The sequence below is a fragment of the Arachis duranensis genome, chromosome 4 (assembly GCF_000817695.3).
Source record: "Arachis duranensis cultivar V14167 chromosome 4, aradu.V14167.gnm2.J7QH, whole genome shotgun sequence".
NCBI lineage: Eukaryota > Viridiplantae > Streptophyta > Magnoliopsida > Fabales > Fabaceae > Arachis > Arachis duranensis.
In genome coordinates, this window is record NC_029775.3 from 117,354,818 (window position 1) to 117,373,122 (window position 18,305).

The following is an 18,305-nucleotide window of genomic DNA, read 5'->3' on the forward strand; positions in this document are numbered from 1 at the left end:
GAAATTTAATTCCCTAACCTGTCAAAACATGTTTATAAAAAAGAATTATCTATACTTTTATAAGGCATATTTTATTTCACTCTACAATTGAGGTCTTGTTGACACATTAATTTAAATTCTAACTTTATAAAAATATTATTTATATACTAAAATTAATTATTAAAATCAGTTATTAATGTATTTATGTATAAATATATGTATAGTTTAATTTATTTTTAATGTGTATTTATATTTTAACATATATTTTATACTGTTGATTGATTTTAATGACTAATTTTAGTGTACAACTAGTGGTATAGTTGCTAATTTTAATACCATCTATAGCAACTCAGCACACCCACTTAAAATATTATTGTTATCTTTGACATTTCGATTTTAAGGCTTTAATTTGTTTGTGATTAAAAGACGAAAACCACTTAATCCTTTTAAAGCGTGTCGACAAGGATAGGTATTCACACCTTTACTGGACATTTCTTCTTACATGCATGCATGTGCATGTAAATCTGATGCTATAGGTTATGAGAGGGAGATATTGATTATCTAGGAAACTCTCATTCAAGAGATTTATAAAACAATACTATTAACACCTTAATTAATTTAGAAAAGGAAACATTTATTAATTCATAACATACATCAACACTAAATTCACAGTCTTATTACCATGGTATTACAACATTTTATTTATAAAAAGTACTATCTAAACACCAATACACACGATTACATAAAATGTGTATTTTATTCTTTTACATAATATTTATTTTTATTCATAGAGTCATAAACTATTACAAAGTCATTTTTAAGGATAGACTTCTATTAATGATAAATATCCAGTAAATGAAAATATCTTATAATCATAGAGGCCAGCTTCATGAAAGATATTTTTCCATTCTTCTTCGCTTCTCTCTTTTCCGTGCATAATTTGCATATTTATATTCATAAGAAATTTGAGTCGAGTAATTTCAGGTTCATCTTGTTTTTCGTTTATCACGGTTTCTAAAATTATTATTTTACCTTTTCTATCTTTGCTTAAAACTTTAACAGCATCTTTACAGTTTCTCAATATTTTTATGCAATTGTCATCACTCCAATTATGTAAGACTGACTGCAAAAGAAAGCAAAAATATACATCACAATCATTCTATAATGTAATGTCCTCAATTCTGTTGGCTAAGTTTACAAATGAAATATAATTGAGTGTCTTATTCAACTAGCTTTTTTGGTAAAAGAAAAAAGTTGACTTCAATTGTGTGATTTTTTTTGACAAATTATTGTTTTTAGATAAAAAGTAAGAAAATAAAAATAAAAACTACATTTATATAAACTTTTTAAGAATAACCATCTAATCTGAATAGTTATTTAACCATTTGAAGCTATTCAAATGTCACCAAATGAAATGGCAAAGCATTGTTTACATGGTGTAAGAAGAAAATGTAGGGAGCTTTCAAAAGTTTTCAATTATTGTAACATCCAAAAATTTTAAATCTTAAAAAAATTTTAATTTAATTACTTTGAGATTAATTTTAATAAATTACAAATAATTATATTCCAATTTTTTAATTTATTAAAGGTCTATTTTAATAATCATATCTAAAACGATATGTTTTTGAAACTCTTAAGAATATATAAGGTCTATTTTGTTTGTATTTTTTTTATTATTTTTTATAAAATCTTAAAAATACAAAAACCCTAAAAATAAAAACGTAAACGGAAGGCACGTATAGTTTGCAACAAAAAAGAATAGCTTCAATAATCTAATTTTGAAATTAATTAAGACAAACACACTACTAGGCCAGTACTAATTAAATGGTTACCTTAAGTAGAATTGCATCAGCCTTAGGAATGGATTCAAACATGTCTCCACCAACAAAGTTCAAATTATTGCATCCCTTCAAATTTTTCACAACCTGTGGAAGATCAAATACTATGTATTTGAGTTCTGGAAATTTCTCACTGAAAATTTGAGCGGTGGTTCCAGTTCCACCACCAACATCCACAATTGTTTCCAACCCCTCAAAGGCCATGTTGTGATCCTTTAGTGCCAGTTTTATCATCTGAGAATCACCGGCCATAGCGTCATTGAACAAGCCCAAGAGTCTTGGATTCTTGTCAAGCAACTCCCACCAAGGTGTCCCCGAAGTAATTTCGTATAGACGGCGATTTTCGTCTGAAAACCACTTGCTCAGATAATTGAAAAAATCTGAATGAACTGGATCTAATACAAACTCCACCATTGGAGATATACAAGGGTTTTCAGTGCCTTTGACCAAGAGTTCAGATGCTGCTGTGAGAGCAAATGCTTCTTTTTCTTCTTCTTGATTATTGCCATCATTGTCGCCATGAATTCTAACCTTTGTCTTACAGATATAGATATAAATATTAATAATATAACTACATATGGGTTGATGTATGGATGCTTTAGTAATATTTTATTATTATTTAATAACTATATTTTAATTTAAAAATTAAAAGAAAAATAATATCAAAATGTAAAAGAAGTATGACTTTAATGTTTACGATATTTATATAAGGGTTTAAATGTAAAATATTTTACATAGTCGTGCAATTATATTCATTTTTTTAGATGATTATACATGCAGTTAATGTGAAAGATAGTTATTTTTACTGATGTAATATTATGTAATTGGATGCATATATAAAACTACTTTATCCTGACACGGTATCAAAATTAAATTCTTTATATAATTACTATAAACATCTTTGTATTGTTTTTTTTTAAACGTAAGTTATTCATATATTTATTTTTGTTTTATGATTGATATTTTTTGTCACTAAAAAGAATGAAGGAACAAAGATAAAATTTCAAGATTTTCGGTCATACATATTTTTTTTATTATGTTATGAAATTATTTATTACACAAAATTATATATATATATATATATATTAGCTAACTGAATTAACATTTAGAGCGGAGTTTTGATTATTCTCTCTACAAAGACATATATACCAATTAAGTCTAAGATATACTTTTTCCTTTTTAGGAACAAATTATATATATAATAAAATCTAAAATTTTTTAAGAAAGATAAATTTTGAAATATACAAGTTTAATAACCTTGTTCCATGAACGGGATTCGATAAGAATTACACCTAATAATCTTAAATAATTTAAGATAAAACTTCCTTTTAATATATTAAAGAGAAAAGAGGTAATGTGATCTGAATTATAGAATCTTACTATATCAAAGTATCCAATATACGTCATGTAGCGCATGAAAACATCAATGCGATCAACTTTAGTTGATGGAATTTTGAGAATGGAGACCAATTCTAAAAGAGTAATGGGTTTTCCATGGTCGTGAATTATGTTTGGTATGCGAGAGTCAATGATCCACTTGAGACACATGGAGTCTAGGATGCTAAACATATGCCTATAAACAAGTGCTTGAGCTTTGAAGCTCTCACTTGTGCTGCGCCCATTGTTTGAAGTCATAACTCTTTTGTGAACACTTTTGATTCTGCTGGTCCTTTTAATCTTTGTGCTGGATGCTCATCTTGAACTCACATTGGTTTAATTTATAGTGTAAGGTTTCATCTTGCATGCAAGAGGTGATTAATTTAATCATTTTTCATGTGTACCACGTTATTGACTGTTGAGGTTGATATATATAGTTATTTTAAAATTGCTAATTTATATATAAAGGAATATTTGAAGAACATCGAATCTATTATTTTTAGTCAGTTATTAGTTATTATATTTAAAAGTATGGAACAAAATATGCAGTTAAATACTTAAATTATTAAATTAAAAAAATTAAATTAATAACTAAATGATAATGAAAAATAACAAATTCTAATGGCTCTTTAATATTTCTATTTATACCATTTTTAATGTTTAGGTAAATATTTACAGCTCCATTATGACGCATTTGTTGATCTAGAAGGTAATAAGTAAATTCTTTTTTTTTTATAGATAAAGTATAATTTTATTTTGTTTTAATTTTTATCATTTTTTTAAAAAAATAGCATTTCTAATTTCTAATTTTTGTATTGAAATATTAGCTGTTCTATTATTATTGCAAACTAAATATATAAATGAACTACTAATAAGAGCAAGGTTCAAAACTAATGCAAATTCCTATATATGATCAGCTTTCTTAGACTCAGCTCAATCTGAAACATTCTTTTATGACTTCCAATTTGTATCGTACAATTATAGGGGAATTGCAATATGTGTTGACCATTAGATTTGACATTGCTTTTTCTATGAATAAATTAAGCCAACTTGTTACTCCTCAATATTGGATAACAATTAAGAGAGTACTTAGATATATTTTACTACATTTCAAAGTTGAATTTTTCATAAATCATCTAAAGTAAAATTTATTGTCTTTTCAGATTCTGAAGAGATAAGTAATTTAGAAAATTGAAAATAAAACATATATTATTATATTTACTATGAAGCCAATTTTATAACCTAAAACACAGTAAATAAATTATAGTCAATAGAAACTCTGCTGTCCTGCTGACACAACATTTTTTTTACTATTTTTTGTAACAATATATCGACAACAGTTTTATTAGCCAATTCAAACATTTTGAATTTGACTTAGTATTTTGTAGATGATAGAATTACCAAAAATTTATTAGCTGTTGTGATTCATCCTTCCAAAAAATACTACAACATTTTGGAGGCGAGACAACGTTTAAAAAGTGTTGTTTAAAGGTTGATAAAAGATTGTCTTTAATTTATAACAATATTTTGGGACTTGAAGCAATGTTTTTGGGGCCTGGCAGATGCAGCCATTGTCTTAGGTCAAGACAATACTTTTTTGCTTTAAAAGCAACGCTTTTGAAGACAACTCTTTATAAGGTGTTGTTTATTCTTTGAAATAGACAACACTTTTAAAGTGTGTTTTAGACGACAGTTTACACCTGTTCTTTTAGCTGTCATGCTTCAACTACTAGTAAAAAGTGTTGTCTATTTTTCTGATTATGTAATACTTTAAAGTGTTGCCTATTGTTTAGAATATGCAACACGTTAAAATGTTGTTTATTTATTTTAATTTGTAACCTGTTAAAAGTGTTGCCTATCAGTTTGATATGCAACCCTTGGAAGCATTGCATATTCTTCTAAATATGCAACCCATATAAGTGTTGCCTTTAAACTAAATATGCAACTGTTCATACCCTGGGTCGAGCTATCCGACCTGGGATGATTCGAGATAAAGCGACCAACCTCTTCAGGTCAGGCTATCCGACCTCTTCTCAAAGAGCTCGGCTAAATCGACAGGAGAGCCCAGTTAAGGGCCCAAATAGAGGAGTATGACCCGAATCCTAAGGCAGCCCAAGCCTATAGGATAAAGGCGGTTCCGTCAAAGATACGCTGACCTCAGCTCAAATATAAAGATAAGATAAGATAGCTAACTTATCTTATCCAAAAAGGTCACATCTCATCACTATAAATACACTAGAGCACCCAGGTATAACTCATACTCTGATTCTACTCAATACCTGCTTAATACCCTTGCTAACTTAAATATCGGAGTCCCTTGCAGGTACCCCCCACCCTCCGGGGACGAAGGATCAGCACCATCACCAAGTCCAACAAGTCGGACACCACAGCTCCGACCAGCACAGAAGATCTCGTCTGAGATCGACCTACAGTTTCAGGTTACCCTCGGAACAGCAACCATTGAAAGGTGGTCTTTTTGGCTAAAAATAAAGGTTGTTTTTGCAGTAAAAATACAAAGAAGGCATATGTAATCATTTTAATTATTAAATAAATTTGAAAATAATAAAATTCAAAAAAGAGATAAAACCTTAATAACTAATGAAATTCTAATTAAAATAGATATTAAAAGTTTTAACTAGCATTGTAAATACATATATTCATATTTGCCAATAAATCTCATAACAATTTGCCGAAGATTATTAGGATGCTTGGTTGAAAGCTCATCAGTGGCCCTAAAATTGAGAATGGAGATGAACCAGACACAAAAGATGTGCTAAAGGAAAAGATTTTAGCTTGGTTGAAAACTCATCAGATTCGAAAATAAAAGATTGCTGCTGAAGGTAAAGATTCTAGCATTCAGGTTAACAAATCCATATCATGTGTGTTGCAGTCAGGTTAACAACCTTCCCTTGCTGATCTAGAACTACAATTATTGGCTTGGCATTATTGAAAAGTTGCACCTCCTTTATATACCTGATGGTTGCTGGCTCCAATATGGAAGGGTCGTAGAGTGAGTACCAAGTCATCATAGATTGCAGCTTCACAAACTTATTTTGTTTCTCTTCTGTCCATGGGGTTCCCTTGTCAACGAATTGGAAGCGAGAAGACCAAAAATCAGAAGCTTCAAATGCGACCAACGATGAAGAGATGGCCACGCGAGCAGCTAGGACGGACCCAACGGCGAGGCGAGGCGAGCAGCAATGAATTCGACGGAGACGCCAACAATGAGGAACACAGGCAATGATGAGGAAATCAAATAGAGAAGAGTAAATCGTAAGTAGTGATAAAGAACACGAAGAGAAAAGAGTAAATCGCACATCAATCAAAATTCAAAGTGGTTGGGGTTAAGGTTTGTAATTGAACACGGTTGGATTAGTTTTGTTATTTCAACAATTGAACCAGATTAAACCACTAGTAAGTAAAATTTGAGAGAAATTTTTGTCATGCCTGAGAGACTTGAGAAGAAGATGTGGACGACACCACGACGGAGCAAAGCGAATGTTTCAGAATGGCGCGAGCCGAAGATCGAACATGGCGGAGCAGAGCAGAACATGATGCGAGAAGAAGCACATGACACGAGTTGAGCAGAACGCGATGCGAGCAGAACAGTGAACAATACCACGACTGCGAGAAAGAGGAACGTAGAAAGCTAGTCAATGTCATGAAATTGGAAAAATTGAGCTAGGGTTGGAGTTAGGATTTTGATTCTAAAATGGTAGGATTTGAGTTCTGTTTCTAAGTAATTGACTAATAGTAGTGAGGAAAATGATGAATCAATTATTGCTCGTGTTTTCTTTCTGGTTTTTGGTTTAGGAGGAAAAGTAAGTTCTATTAAAATATTTGGAGGGAATTAAAATTTTGATGAAAAAGATTTTAGCAACGCTTACCACGAGAAGTTTATTATTATTATATATTTAAAAGCAACTCTTATAAAGAGTAATATAGGAATATCATAAATGTTGTGTGTTTAATTTACTAAAGCAACGCTTTTTATATGTTCTTTAAATCGATCAATGAGAACACTTATTAATAAAGAGTTGTAATTGGCTTATTTTTTTGCAATAAATTTTAAGTGTTAATTTTTACTATTTTAAATAACATTTTTTAAGTATTATTTATAGCACATGTTGCAATAACTCAAAAATATTATAATGAAATAAGGTTGCTAATATTGTAAGTCCTAACAGTTATGGGAATGGATAATTTCAATTTTTTTTAATAATTAAGGAAGTAAAGTGTAATCTCTCACCATTAATTTTTATAAGTGGAATAAAGAAGAAATATGAGAGAGAGCATTAAAAGATTATAAATCACACTTTACTCCTTCAATTTGTTTTAACAATTACGAGGATCCATTCCCCAACAGTTACCTTTAAAAAACCCAAGTTGCTATTTAATTTATCCAACATGAGTTTGTAGGTGATGTAAATAGTAGCCTTTAGGTTCTTGTTTTTTTTATTGAATTAGTAAGTGAAGCTTAACTAATTCTGATAGTTAGTTTAGTGTTATAAATGACTAGTTCTCTGTATTACTTGATTAACAAGTTAATGAGAAAATCTGCAGATACAATTTTCATTCTTTCATTTTAGTTTTCGTTCTCTCTCAATACTTTTACACATACATGTTGGTCTAGATGGTCAGAACCGTTTAGAATATAATATAAAATATGTCGCAACATAAGATCATTAAAAACTTAATCTCATAGGCGATAGCTATGATTTTTCACCATATAAATAGAATACAAACACAGTTCAACAATGAACATAAAAGATCAACTATATATTAAACATATTACAGTTTAGAAAAAGTTAAAAATAAACACTTTATTGTCTCTAAGTCTATTATGACGGCTCCGCATTTGCAACTCCCATTAACAATATTTCAAGCATCCAACATCATCACTTACAAGAAATTGAATGGTCTGTTAATGTGAAATTTTTATGAACTCTTCTGTAATTTTTTGTGACAAATTTAAATTATTTTATTTTTGAAAAAAAAAAACTCAAACAGAAGAATAAATGTTGAATTATTTTACAAATACGTATAATTTAATTATTTTATTCGGTTTTTTATTCACTTTCTCTCTCTTACTTGCTAAAAAAAGTTATGTGAAAGTATAGAAGAGATGATAAGGTAGAAGAAGAGAGTAAAAGAATAAGATATTCTGATCTTAAACCTGAATTGAATGTGAGTATTTTTCTATATCTAATATAATGCAATTCCTGTCAAATTTTGTAGAGTGCTACTGTTATTTGGATTTGCCGTCATAAAACTTCAATCAGATCATAGCTAAAATTTCGTGGTTAATGACTAGTTTTTTTGTAGTGCTGATCGAATTGATTATTTTAATATGTGAAATATGATTTATATTTTAAAAAGAGTAATATTACACGACCAACAAAATTTAGAGTAAAATAATAATTAAGTTTTTAAGAATTTTAACTTTGGACTAATATAATTAGTCTTTGAAAAAAATACTAATATAATAAATGATAGACATGTTATATTCTTATAAACACCATTTATAAACTCAACAAACTCAAAGCATCAATAATATTATTAATCTATTAATAATACATATTCTCATAATAAGGTACAGATCCATGAAGATTTATTAATATAAGAATAATGTGGTTTAACTAAAATTTTATGTATATTAAAATTTAATTAAATGTTACATATATTTTACTCAAAATATTATTCATAGATTAATAATATTATTGATATTTTGAGTTTGCTGAGTTTATAAATGATCTCCATAATATATATTATATTTTATTTCATTTAGTATTAGACTATTAGTAGCCTACTCATAGTGTATTTTAGTGCTAAGATATCAAATAGAATTATTAATTTAGTTTAAAGAGATAAAAAGAAATTAAATTTGTTATTACTCAAAAAAAGTTTACTATATATCAAATAATGTGTTCATTAGTTTTTATTTTATTGTAAAAATTATTTAGATTATAATACTAATAGTATGTCATAGGATTATTATTATTAATGTATGTATTAACCGAATTTTAATATTTATTATTTATATATATTTAAAAATTATATTTGAGAATTATTTATAATAAATGATATTTTTTAATTTGAATAATTTATTAATTATTTTGTACTTATTATACCATATATTCAATAATTTATTAAAAAAAGAATATTAATAAAATGAATAAAAAATTTTAAAAAATATTATTTAAAGAATAGGGACAAATAAACCCCTAATTAACCAATTTAAATTTAGAGACAATTAGGCCCTTATCCATTTTTTAACCTGATACGTCGGCACTTTTTGTTCAGAGTTGACAGAAAAACACCCATAAAGACCGTGTTGGGTCATAGAAGTAAAAGACAGAACTAAAGTAAAACGTTTTTATGATGAGAGGTCATATTGTCATTCTAAAAAATAGACAAAGACCAAATTGATAATTTACTCCTAAATAATATCTTGATTACTCTTTACAAAGAGCTTTGTTAATATTAATAAAAGTGTTGGTCTTCTATTATTTTTCTTTTAAAAAATATCGCAATAATTCTAATTCAATGTGCATGTAAATCCCATGATAAATGCTTATGTAAAGGGATATTGAATACAATAATACTATTAACTTTTTTTAATTATCTAATGTTTACGTTGTTTAAAAAAATGTTGTTTCTTATATTTTTTATTAAGTATTAACGCCTTAATTTTAAAAGCGAAATATTTAATTCGTAACATACATCAACCTTAAATTCACACTATTAATACTATGTTGCAAAATCTTATTCATAAAAAACACGATGTAAACAACAACACACAACTACATAAAACAATAATACGTACTAAAGAATATAACATATCATCTATAATTTTATACATATAATATTTGTAATTATATATTTATTACATCTAAAATTACACAATTATTCTAACGATAATTAATAAATACTAAATAAAATAAATTTAAACTGATTTTCTATTGTCTTTCGGACATAATTCTACGTTAAAATAAAAAAAAGGTGCATTCTAAATGCTACATTCAAAGTAGACATTTTCTTTTTTAGTTGTTTACATAATATTTATTTTTATTCATAGAATTGTAAAAATCGTTATGAAGTCATCTTTAAAGATAAACTTCTATAAGTGATAAATATCTAGTAAATGGAGATATCTTATAATTATAGAGGCCAACTTTATAAAAGATACTTTTTCATTCTTCTTTGGTTCTCTCTTTTTCATAAAAAATAATATACATGCTTATATTCATAAGAAATTTGAGTCAAGTAATTTTAGGTTCATCTTATTCTTTATTTATCACAACTTTTAAAATTATTATTTTATATATCTTGTTAACTCTAATATTTTTAGCACAATAAAAATTTAATTATAAAATTAAAAATAGTGTAAGAATCTAATTAAAAACTTTTAAGTTTAATGACTTAATTATAAATTTGATAAAATTATAAAAATTGACAAAATAATTTAACCTATTGATAATCAACTAACTTTATTGTATTTTTTTATCTTTTTTTTTTTGTCTTTTTCTTCTTCTTCTTATTCACAATTTACTGTTAAATAAAATTGGAGGATGGAGTTGTAGACTCGTAGTTGTAGGTTAAAAGATTTTTTTCGCCATTCTTTGATACGAAGAACGTTTTTCAGAGTCTTTGGATACTTATTTATTATTTTGCTTGCATTGCTTCGCTACCAACACAAGAGAATACCACAAATGGGAATGCAACAAACACAACCTAAGTTAATGCATACCACTGCCTTAGACACACTCATAAATTGTGTAAAGATGCTAACAAAGAACACATCAACTTAGAACACTCAACCATAGAAAACGTTAATTCCAATCTTGTAAGAGAAACCATGGTTTGGAATTGCATTTCACCCCCACGGTCTAGACCCATCACAGATATAGTCCTCAAATGTCAGAAGTCAACTATTTTTGTTTGTCTTATACTTTAATGAATGAAATTGTTGCAATGTCATTCACTAAAACCAAAACTAGTACAGGTGGTATTTATAAGTATGCTGTTTTAGTTTCACTTTCATATTATTCCTTAGGTGTATTTCTTATTTTAAAGTACTAGTAGGTTAGTTTTATTGTCATAGTCATCGATGATAATAAGGGATTATTGCATGATAGGTGTTCTTGGCCTTTTATCATGAATTTGATTTTCTAACAATGATGCCATGACTCCTGCCAAGAACAAGAGCACAGCTGGTTTTGATTTGGCGAAAGCCTGATAATGGATCCAGGCCAGACTAACAGTCTATAGATTTCCACCCTCCACAGCTGATCTAGTTGGAGATTCTTTAGGTATGTTTCCCTCTTCTTTTACCTTACATCCAATCATTAAATATATGCAGCACATTTAAAAAAAATAGCCCAAATTCATGAAGTACTCTAATGGTTTAACTTATAAGAAACTCAGAAACTCATTAAACATGGCTGATGTATTTACCTGGTGAATTGGATATAGCTCCAGTATCTTAATCCATGTACAGCTTATTGTTTTATAAGCTCCCATAATTTAAAATCAGAAGCAGCCGCACAAATAATAAAAAGGGGGAAAAAGGAAAAGACATAGCTAAAAAATGTGAACAGAAAAATCAGACATCAGAAAACACCCCCACCCTCCTTAAATCAAAGAACATTTGGAGCATAATCTTTAAAATATTAAAAAAATCTGGAAAATATTTCACACCTGTTCTCCTGGCAATTCTTGACTTTGTATGATGTTTAAGTTATCTGTTGATATTGCAAAAGATTTCATGAAAAACTATATTTGCATGATAATTTTACAAGTCCAACCCTCTTATATTTTCATGATAATTTTGCAAGTCCAGCTCATTTCTAAATAAATGTGTTTTTTTTTTCTTTTTTTTCCCATTGGCAGGTACAAGGCCTACCGGCTGTAACTGGAACTGTAGGACCTTGACAAAAGGTAACTACTTTTATTTGGCTTATACTTTATTGAGATCCATAGTAAGGGCCTTGTTTGCAAATTTTCTTATGGCATAAATGTTTGTGTGGGTGCGTGAGCAAAGAGAAAACATAGAACTCACATCCTTGTGGTTTTATCATTTATTATGGATATTTTGTTAATATTCACTTCTGGTTTGTTCTTTTTGGTTTGATTTATTCTAAATTTTTTTCTATGAACTTTGAAATTGGTTTAGCTCGTTTTTTGTATCCATTAATTGTTTTGCTTCATCGATGAAGGGGAACAAAAAAGCTCAATAGGAAATCTGTCTTGTATATTTCCATCAGTAAATTATATACCATGATGCTGTTGTGTTGTGTTGTGTGCTGCTAAATTTTCATTTCAAAGCTTATGAGATTGTGTTGAATGTAGAACATTGGACAAAACTATTTCAAACTTGGATACGGAGTTAGCTTCTGCAAAGGCAGCTCAGGAGTCAATTCGCAATGGCGCTCCTCTATCAGAAGATATAAAAGCAACTTAATCAACTCCTAAGAGAAGGTACGTCATGGTCATTGGAATCAACACTGCTTTTATTAGCAGGAAAAGAAGAGACTCCGTCCACCAATCCTGGATGCCTCAAGGTTCATAATTTGATCCATCAATCCTAGTATTCTGCCACCATTTTTGCAAAATTCATTGTGGTTTCTGATTATCTATTCTTGTCGTAACAAGAAAATAGGTGAGAGAAGAAAGAAGCTAGAGGAAGAGAAAGGCATTATCATCAGATGTGTAACTGGTCATGTGTAAACTATCTCATTTCTCTTTTGTAATTTCTATGATTTTGTAATTAGTCATAGGAAGAGAAATACTTAAATTATATCATGATTGCAATTTCTAAATGAAAAACTAGAGATTGTGTAATAGAACTCTTTGTGAATTGATTTTGTAGAATCATGTTGAAGGATACCTTGAATTATCAGCAAACCAAATGTATCTTTAAAATTAAACAAAAAAATCAGCTTTTTTAAAAGGAAAATCTAAATTTATTTTAAATTTGTATTGAAATTAGCGGCGGTTTTATAACCGCCGCAAACAGTTCTAATGGAAAAATGTAAGAACATTGTGGCGGTTCGAAACCGCCGGTAAAAACTGAACTAAATTCTAATACCTGTATATCGCGACGGTTTAAAACCGCCGCTAAATTAGTTGCCGCAAAATACTGATTCATCGGCAGTTATACCAGCGGTTGTTGAAAATTGCCGCAAAATCATCTCCCGGCGCCAATATCTATGGCGGTCTAATAAATCGCCGAAATTTAATTTTGCGGCGGTGTAAAACCGCCGCTAATAAAAAAAAACTACTGCCATGTAACGCCTCTCTTGTAGTGAACCTCATATACTTCCACCATTTTGTGAAGCTACTCCCGTAGCATAGGGATTTGAGACTTCATTTTCTAGAAGAGTGAAACCATAATCTTCGTTCTCTGTTAAAGTTTCATAAATTTTTACAATTTTTGAAGATAAAGGAATAGAGAGTTTAGGTTTAATTTCACTTAATAATTTAATTTTAAAAAGATTTTATCTAATATAGTAACAAATTGTCATGTCACTCATAATAATAATGTCATTCTATACTCAAAACATTATAGGTGTCGTATGTAGTATTATTAACGGAGGCACATGCGCATTGTCAGAAAGGTAAATGTGTCCATTAGAATATAAAACAATGTGTGTATGTGCATAATTTCAAAAATTATTTTTAATATGAAAATAGAGATGGTATTTTAGTTAAATATTGACATTTGAAGTGTATTACAGTATTGTGAAAGTTATTCAACACGCTCCCATATATTGGTTAAGATATTGTTACGTGTCCAACACGTCCTCTAAGTGTTGGTCAGGATGTTGTTACCTGTCCAACACGTCCCCCACGTATTGCAACACGCCCTCCACGTATTAACTTTCTACCTGCAAAATACACCTAATTCCAAAAACACCCTAAATGATTTAGGTGTAATTATAACTACCGTATAAATTTTTAAGTGTATTTTTATCCATTTTTTATTGTATACAAAAAGATTTTCTGTTAAATATTTTTGTTATAATTTATATTTTTATTGCATTCTACAGCACACAATCAAATCAACAATAAAATTAAATTTTACCAATTTAAATAATAATTAAAAACACAATTTCAATATTTGACAATTTTTCGTGAAAACAATACTTTACACATAATTTTTATTATTTCGAACAGTTAATGTACTTGCTATTTAATGTTATATTTCCATCATGTCAAAATTTATACAATATATAGTTATTAAAGCATCGAAACACAACTATTAACTTACCTCAGTGGCAAGTAGGTGAAATTTATATTTTTATGTTCATTTAACTTAAAAAAAAAAAACAAATTAGACCGATTGATCAGTCATTAAACGGAATAAATTAGATATTTTAATCTTTTTAAGTTTGACAGAGCAAGCCAATCCGTCCTATTTTGAGGTGGACCTGGACAGGATGCATAGCCTATTTTGCCATTCTTACTATTCGTTTGAGCATATTGTCCATTTTGACATTTTAAGGTTTGCTTTTTTTAAAGGATAGAAATTAAACCACCCAACTTACCAAGACATGTCTACAAAAAAGAACTATCTACATTCTTATAAGATATGTTTTATTCGACTCTATAATTGATGTCTTGTTGACACATTAATTTAAACACTAATTTTACGAAAATATTATTTATACATTAAAATTAATCACGAAAATCAACTATTAATATATTGTGTATAAATACACATATGGTTTAATTTATTTTTAATGTATATATTTATATTCCAACATATCTTTTATACTGATATCTAATTTTAATAAATAATTTTAATATACAAATAACATAATTACTAATCTTATCTTTGACATTTCAAATTTTAAGGTTTTGTTCGTGATTAAAAGACGAAAACCACTTCCACTTAGCGTGTCGACAAGAAAAGGTTTTCACACCTTTACTGGACATTTCTTCTTACATGCATGCATGTGCATGTAAATCTGATGCAAAATTCTTATGAGAGGGAGATATTGATTATCTAGGAAACTCTCATTCAAGGGATTTATAAAACAATACTATTAACACCTTAATTAATTTAAAAAACGAAACATTTATTAATTCATAACATACATCAACACTAAATTCACAGTTTTATTACAATGTTATTACAACATTTTATTCATAAAGTACTATCTAAACAATAATACACGCAATTACACATAAGATGTGTATTTTATTCTTACATAATATTTATTTTTATTCATAGAGTTGTAAATTATTACGAGGTTATTTTAAGGATAGACCTCTATAAGTGATAAATATCCAGTAAATGGAAATATCTTATAATTATAGAGACCAGCTTCATAAAAGATATTTTTCCATTCTTCTTTGGTTCTCTCTTTTCCATGAATAATTTGCATATTTATGCTCATAAGAAATTTGAGTCGAGTAATTTCAGGTTCATCTTGTTCTTCATTTATCACGGTCTCTAAAATTATTATTTTACCTTTTTTATCCTTGCTTGAAACCTTAACAGCATCTTTGCAGTTTTTCAATATTTTGATGCAATTGTCGTCACTCCAATTATGTAAGACTAGCTGCATAAGAAGGTAAAGATATATATCACAATCATTTTATAATGTAATATCGTCATCAATCCCGCTTAATAATAAATTTACAAATGAAGTTGAATGTCTTATTATTGCAACTAGCTTTTTTGGTAAAAGAAAAAGTAAAAAAATAAAAATAAAAATAAAAATTACATTTATATAAACTTTAATTTTTAAGAATAACCATCTATTCTGAATAGTTAATTAACCATTTGAAGCTATTCAAGTTGATAGTGACTAATGATTTTAATAATTGATTTTAGTATATATCTAAGATGATTAAAAATTATTAGTTGTTGTAACATCAAAATATTTAAAATCTTAAGAAATCTAATTTTAATTATTACTTTGAGATCAATTTTAATAAATTAAGAATGATTATATAATAATTTTTTAATTTATTAAAGGTAATTATATCTAAACAATATGTTTTCGAAATTCTTAAGAACATATAAGGTGTGTTTTGTTTGTATTTTTTTTAATATGTTCTGTTCTCAGATTTTTATAAAAAAAAAAGAAAATAAGAAAAAAATATATAATTTTATTATTATTTTCATTGTTTTTTCCACAAGATTTTAAATTAAAAACACTAAAAATAAAAACAAAAAATAAAAATGTAAAACAAAGGTAAATATAATTCACAATAAAAGAAAGTAACTTCGATAATCTAATCTAATTTTAAAATTAGTTAAGACAAACACACTACTAATCCAGTACTAATTAAATAGTTACCTTAAGTAGAATTGCATCAGCCTTAGGAATGAATTCAAACATGTCTCCACCAACAAAGCTTAAATTGTTGCATCCCTTCAAATTTTTCACAACCTGTGGAAGATCAAATACTATACATTTGAGTGCTGGAAATTTCTCACTGATAATTAGAGCGGTGGTTCCAATTCCACCACCAACATCCACAATTGTTTCCAACCCCTCAAAGACCATGTTGTGATCCTTTAGTGCCAACTTTATCATCTGAGAATCACCGGCCATAGCGTCATTAAACAAACCCAAGAGTCTTGGATTCTTGTCAAGAAACTCCCACAAAGGTTTTCCCAAGGTGATCTCATATAGACGGCGATCTTCGTCGGAAAACCACTTGCTCAGATAATTAAAGGAATCTGAAATAAGTGGATCCATAACGAACTCAACCAATGGAGATATACAAGGGTTTTCAGTGCCTTTGATCAAGAGTTCTGATGCTGCTGTGAGAGCAAATGCTTCCTTTTCTACTTCTTTATTGCCATCATGGATTCTAACCTTTGTCTTAAAGATACAGGTATGTATAAATATTAATCTTTTCATATAATTAAAATGCAAATATTGAAATTTTCAAAATCAAAGTAAACTAAGTAAATACAAAATTAGAGAGATGGGAAAACAAAAAGATATACAACATATATAGAAACACCTATATACGATTACAAGATATAGCAATGTATATATTATTATAAATACTTTTATGCGTTCAATTCCTATAGTTTCATCAAATTTTTAACTAGGTCTCTATATGTTTGTTTCTTTTCAATTAGGTCCCTATATCATATCAGATTTTGTAATTACTTAAGTCCCTACTGTAATAAAAACGTTGAAATTAACGGAATATTCTGTAAATTTATATAAAATATTCAATCAAGTGTTAAGTATATTTGTTTTGCTTAATGAAATATTTCGTTAATTCCAGTATTTTTATCACGGTAGTGACTTAATTACAAATCTGATATGATATAGGACTCAATTGAAAAGAAAAAAAATATAAGAACCTAATTGAAAATTCAGTGAAATTATAGAGACTGATAGAATAATTAAACCTTTAATATATTAAAGAAAAAAGAGGTAGAGTGATTTGAATTGTAGATTCTTACGATATCAAAGTATCCAATATACGCCATGTAGCGCATGAAAACATCAATGCGATCAACTTTAGTTGACGGAATTTTGAGAATGGAGACCAATTCTAAAAGAGTAATGGGTTTTCCATGGTCGTGGATTATGTTTGGTATGCGAGAATCAATAATCCACTTGAGACACATGGGGTCTAGAATGCTAAACATGTGCCTATAAACAAGTGCTTGAGCTTTGAAGCTCTCACTTGCGCTGCGGCCATTGTTTGAAGTCATAACTCTTTTGTGAACAGTTTTGATTCTGCTGGTCTTTTTTGTCTTTGTGGTTGATGCTCATGTTGAACTCACATTGGTTTAATTTATAGTGTAAGGTTTCATCTTGCATGCAAGAGGTGATTAATTTAATAATTTTCCATGTGTACCACGTTATTGACTGTTGAGGTTGATATATATAGTTATTTTAAAATTGCTAATTTATATATAAAGGAATATTTGAAGAACATCGAATCTATTATTTTTAGTCAGTTATTAGTTATTATATTTAAAAGTATGGAACAAAATATGCAGTTAAATACTTAAATTATTAAATTAAAAAAATTAAATTAATAACTAAATGATAATGAAAAATAACAAATTCTAATGGCTCTTTAATATTTCTATTTATACAATTTTTAATTTTTTGGTCAATA

The 18,305-nt window shown here is 28.3% G+C and overlaps 1 protein-coding gene across 2 annotated transcripts; it reads right to left on the bottom strand.

Moving 5' to 3' along the window:
- Positions 1-592: 592 nt before the first annotated feature.
- LOC107486622 (isoflavone 7-O-methyltransferase) lies at positions 593-17,909 on the bottom strand. 2 transcript variants are annotated; one of them, XM_016107179.2, is made up of 3 exons: positions 3,198-3,459; positions 1,812-2,354; positions 593-1,102 (listed from the first exon to the last, which is right to left on the bottom strand). In XM_016107179.2, the coding sequence occupies exons 1-3, from the start codon at positions 3,450-3,452 to the stop codon at positions 797-799; spliced, it is 1,104 nt and encodes a 367-aa protein (XP_015962665.1). In that variant the 5' UTR covers positions 3,453-3,459; the 3' UTR covers positions 593-796. The 2 variants fall into 2 exon arrangements, with proteins under 2 accessions (XP_015962665.1, XP_052115981.1); XM_052260021.1 differs by lacking the exons at positions 593-1,102; positions 1,812-2,354; positions 3,198-3,459 and adding exons at positions 15,458-15,763; positions 16,508-17,038; positions 17,638-17,909.
- Between the last annotated feature and the right edge of the window lie 396 nt (positions 17,910-18,305).

Excerpts from the sequence above, each read along its gene's own strand:
- LOC107486622 (XM_016107179.2), bottom strand. The coding sequence starts at position 3,452 with ATGACTTCAAACAATGGGCGCAGCACAAGTGAGAGCTTCAAAGCTCAA. Across the intron at positions 2,355-3,197 it reads ATATTGGATACTTTGATATA|ACAAAGGTTAGAATTCATGG; the intron begins GTAAGATTCTAT and ends TATATCTGTAAG. Across the intron at positions 1,103-1,811 it reads CTGATGCAATTCTACTTAAG|TCAGTCTTACATAATTGGAG; the intron begins GTAACCATTTAA and ends TTTCTTTTGCAG.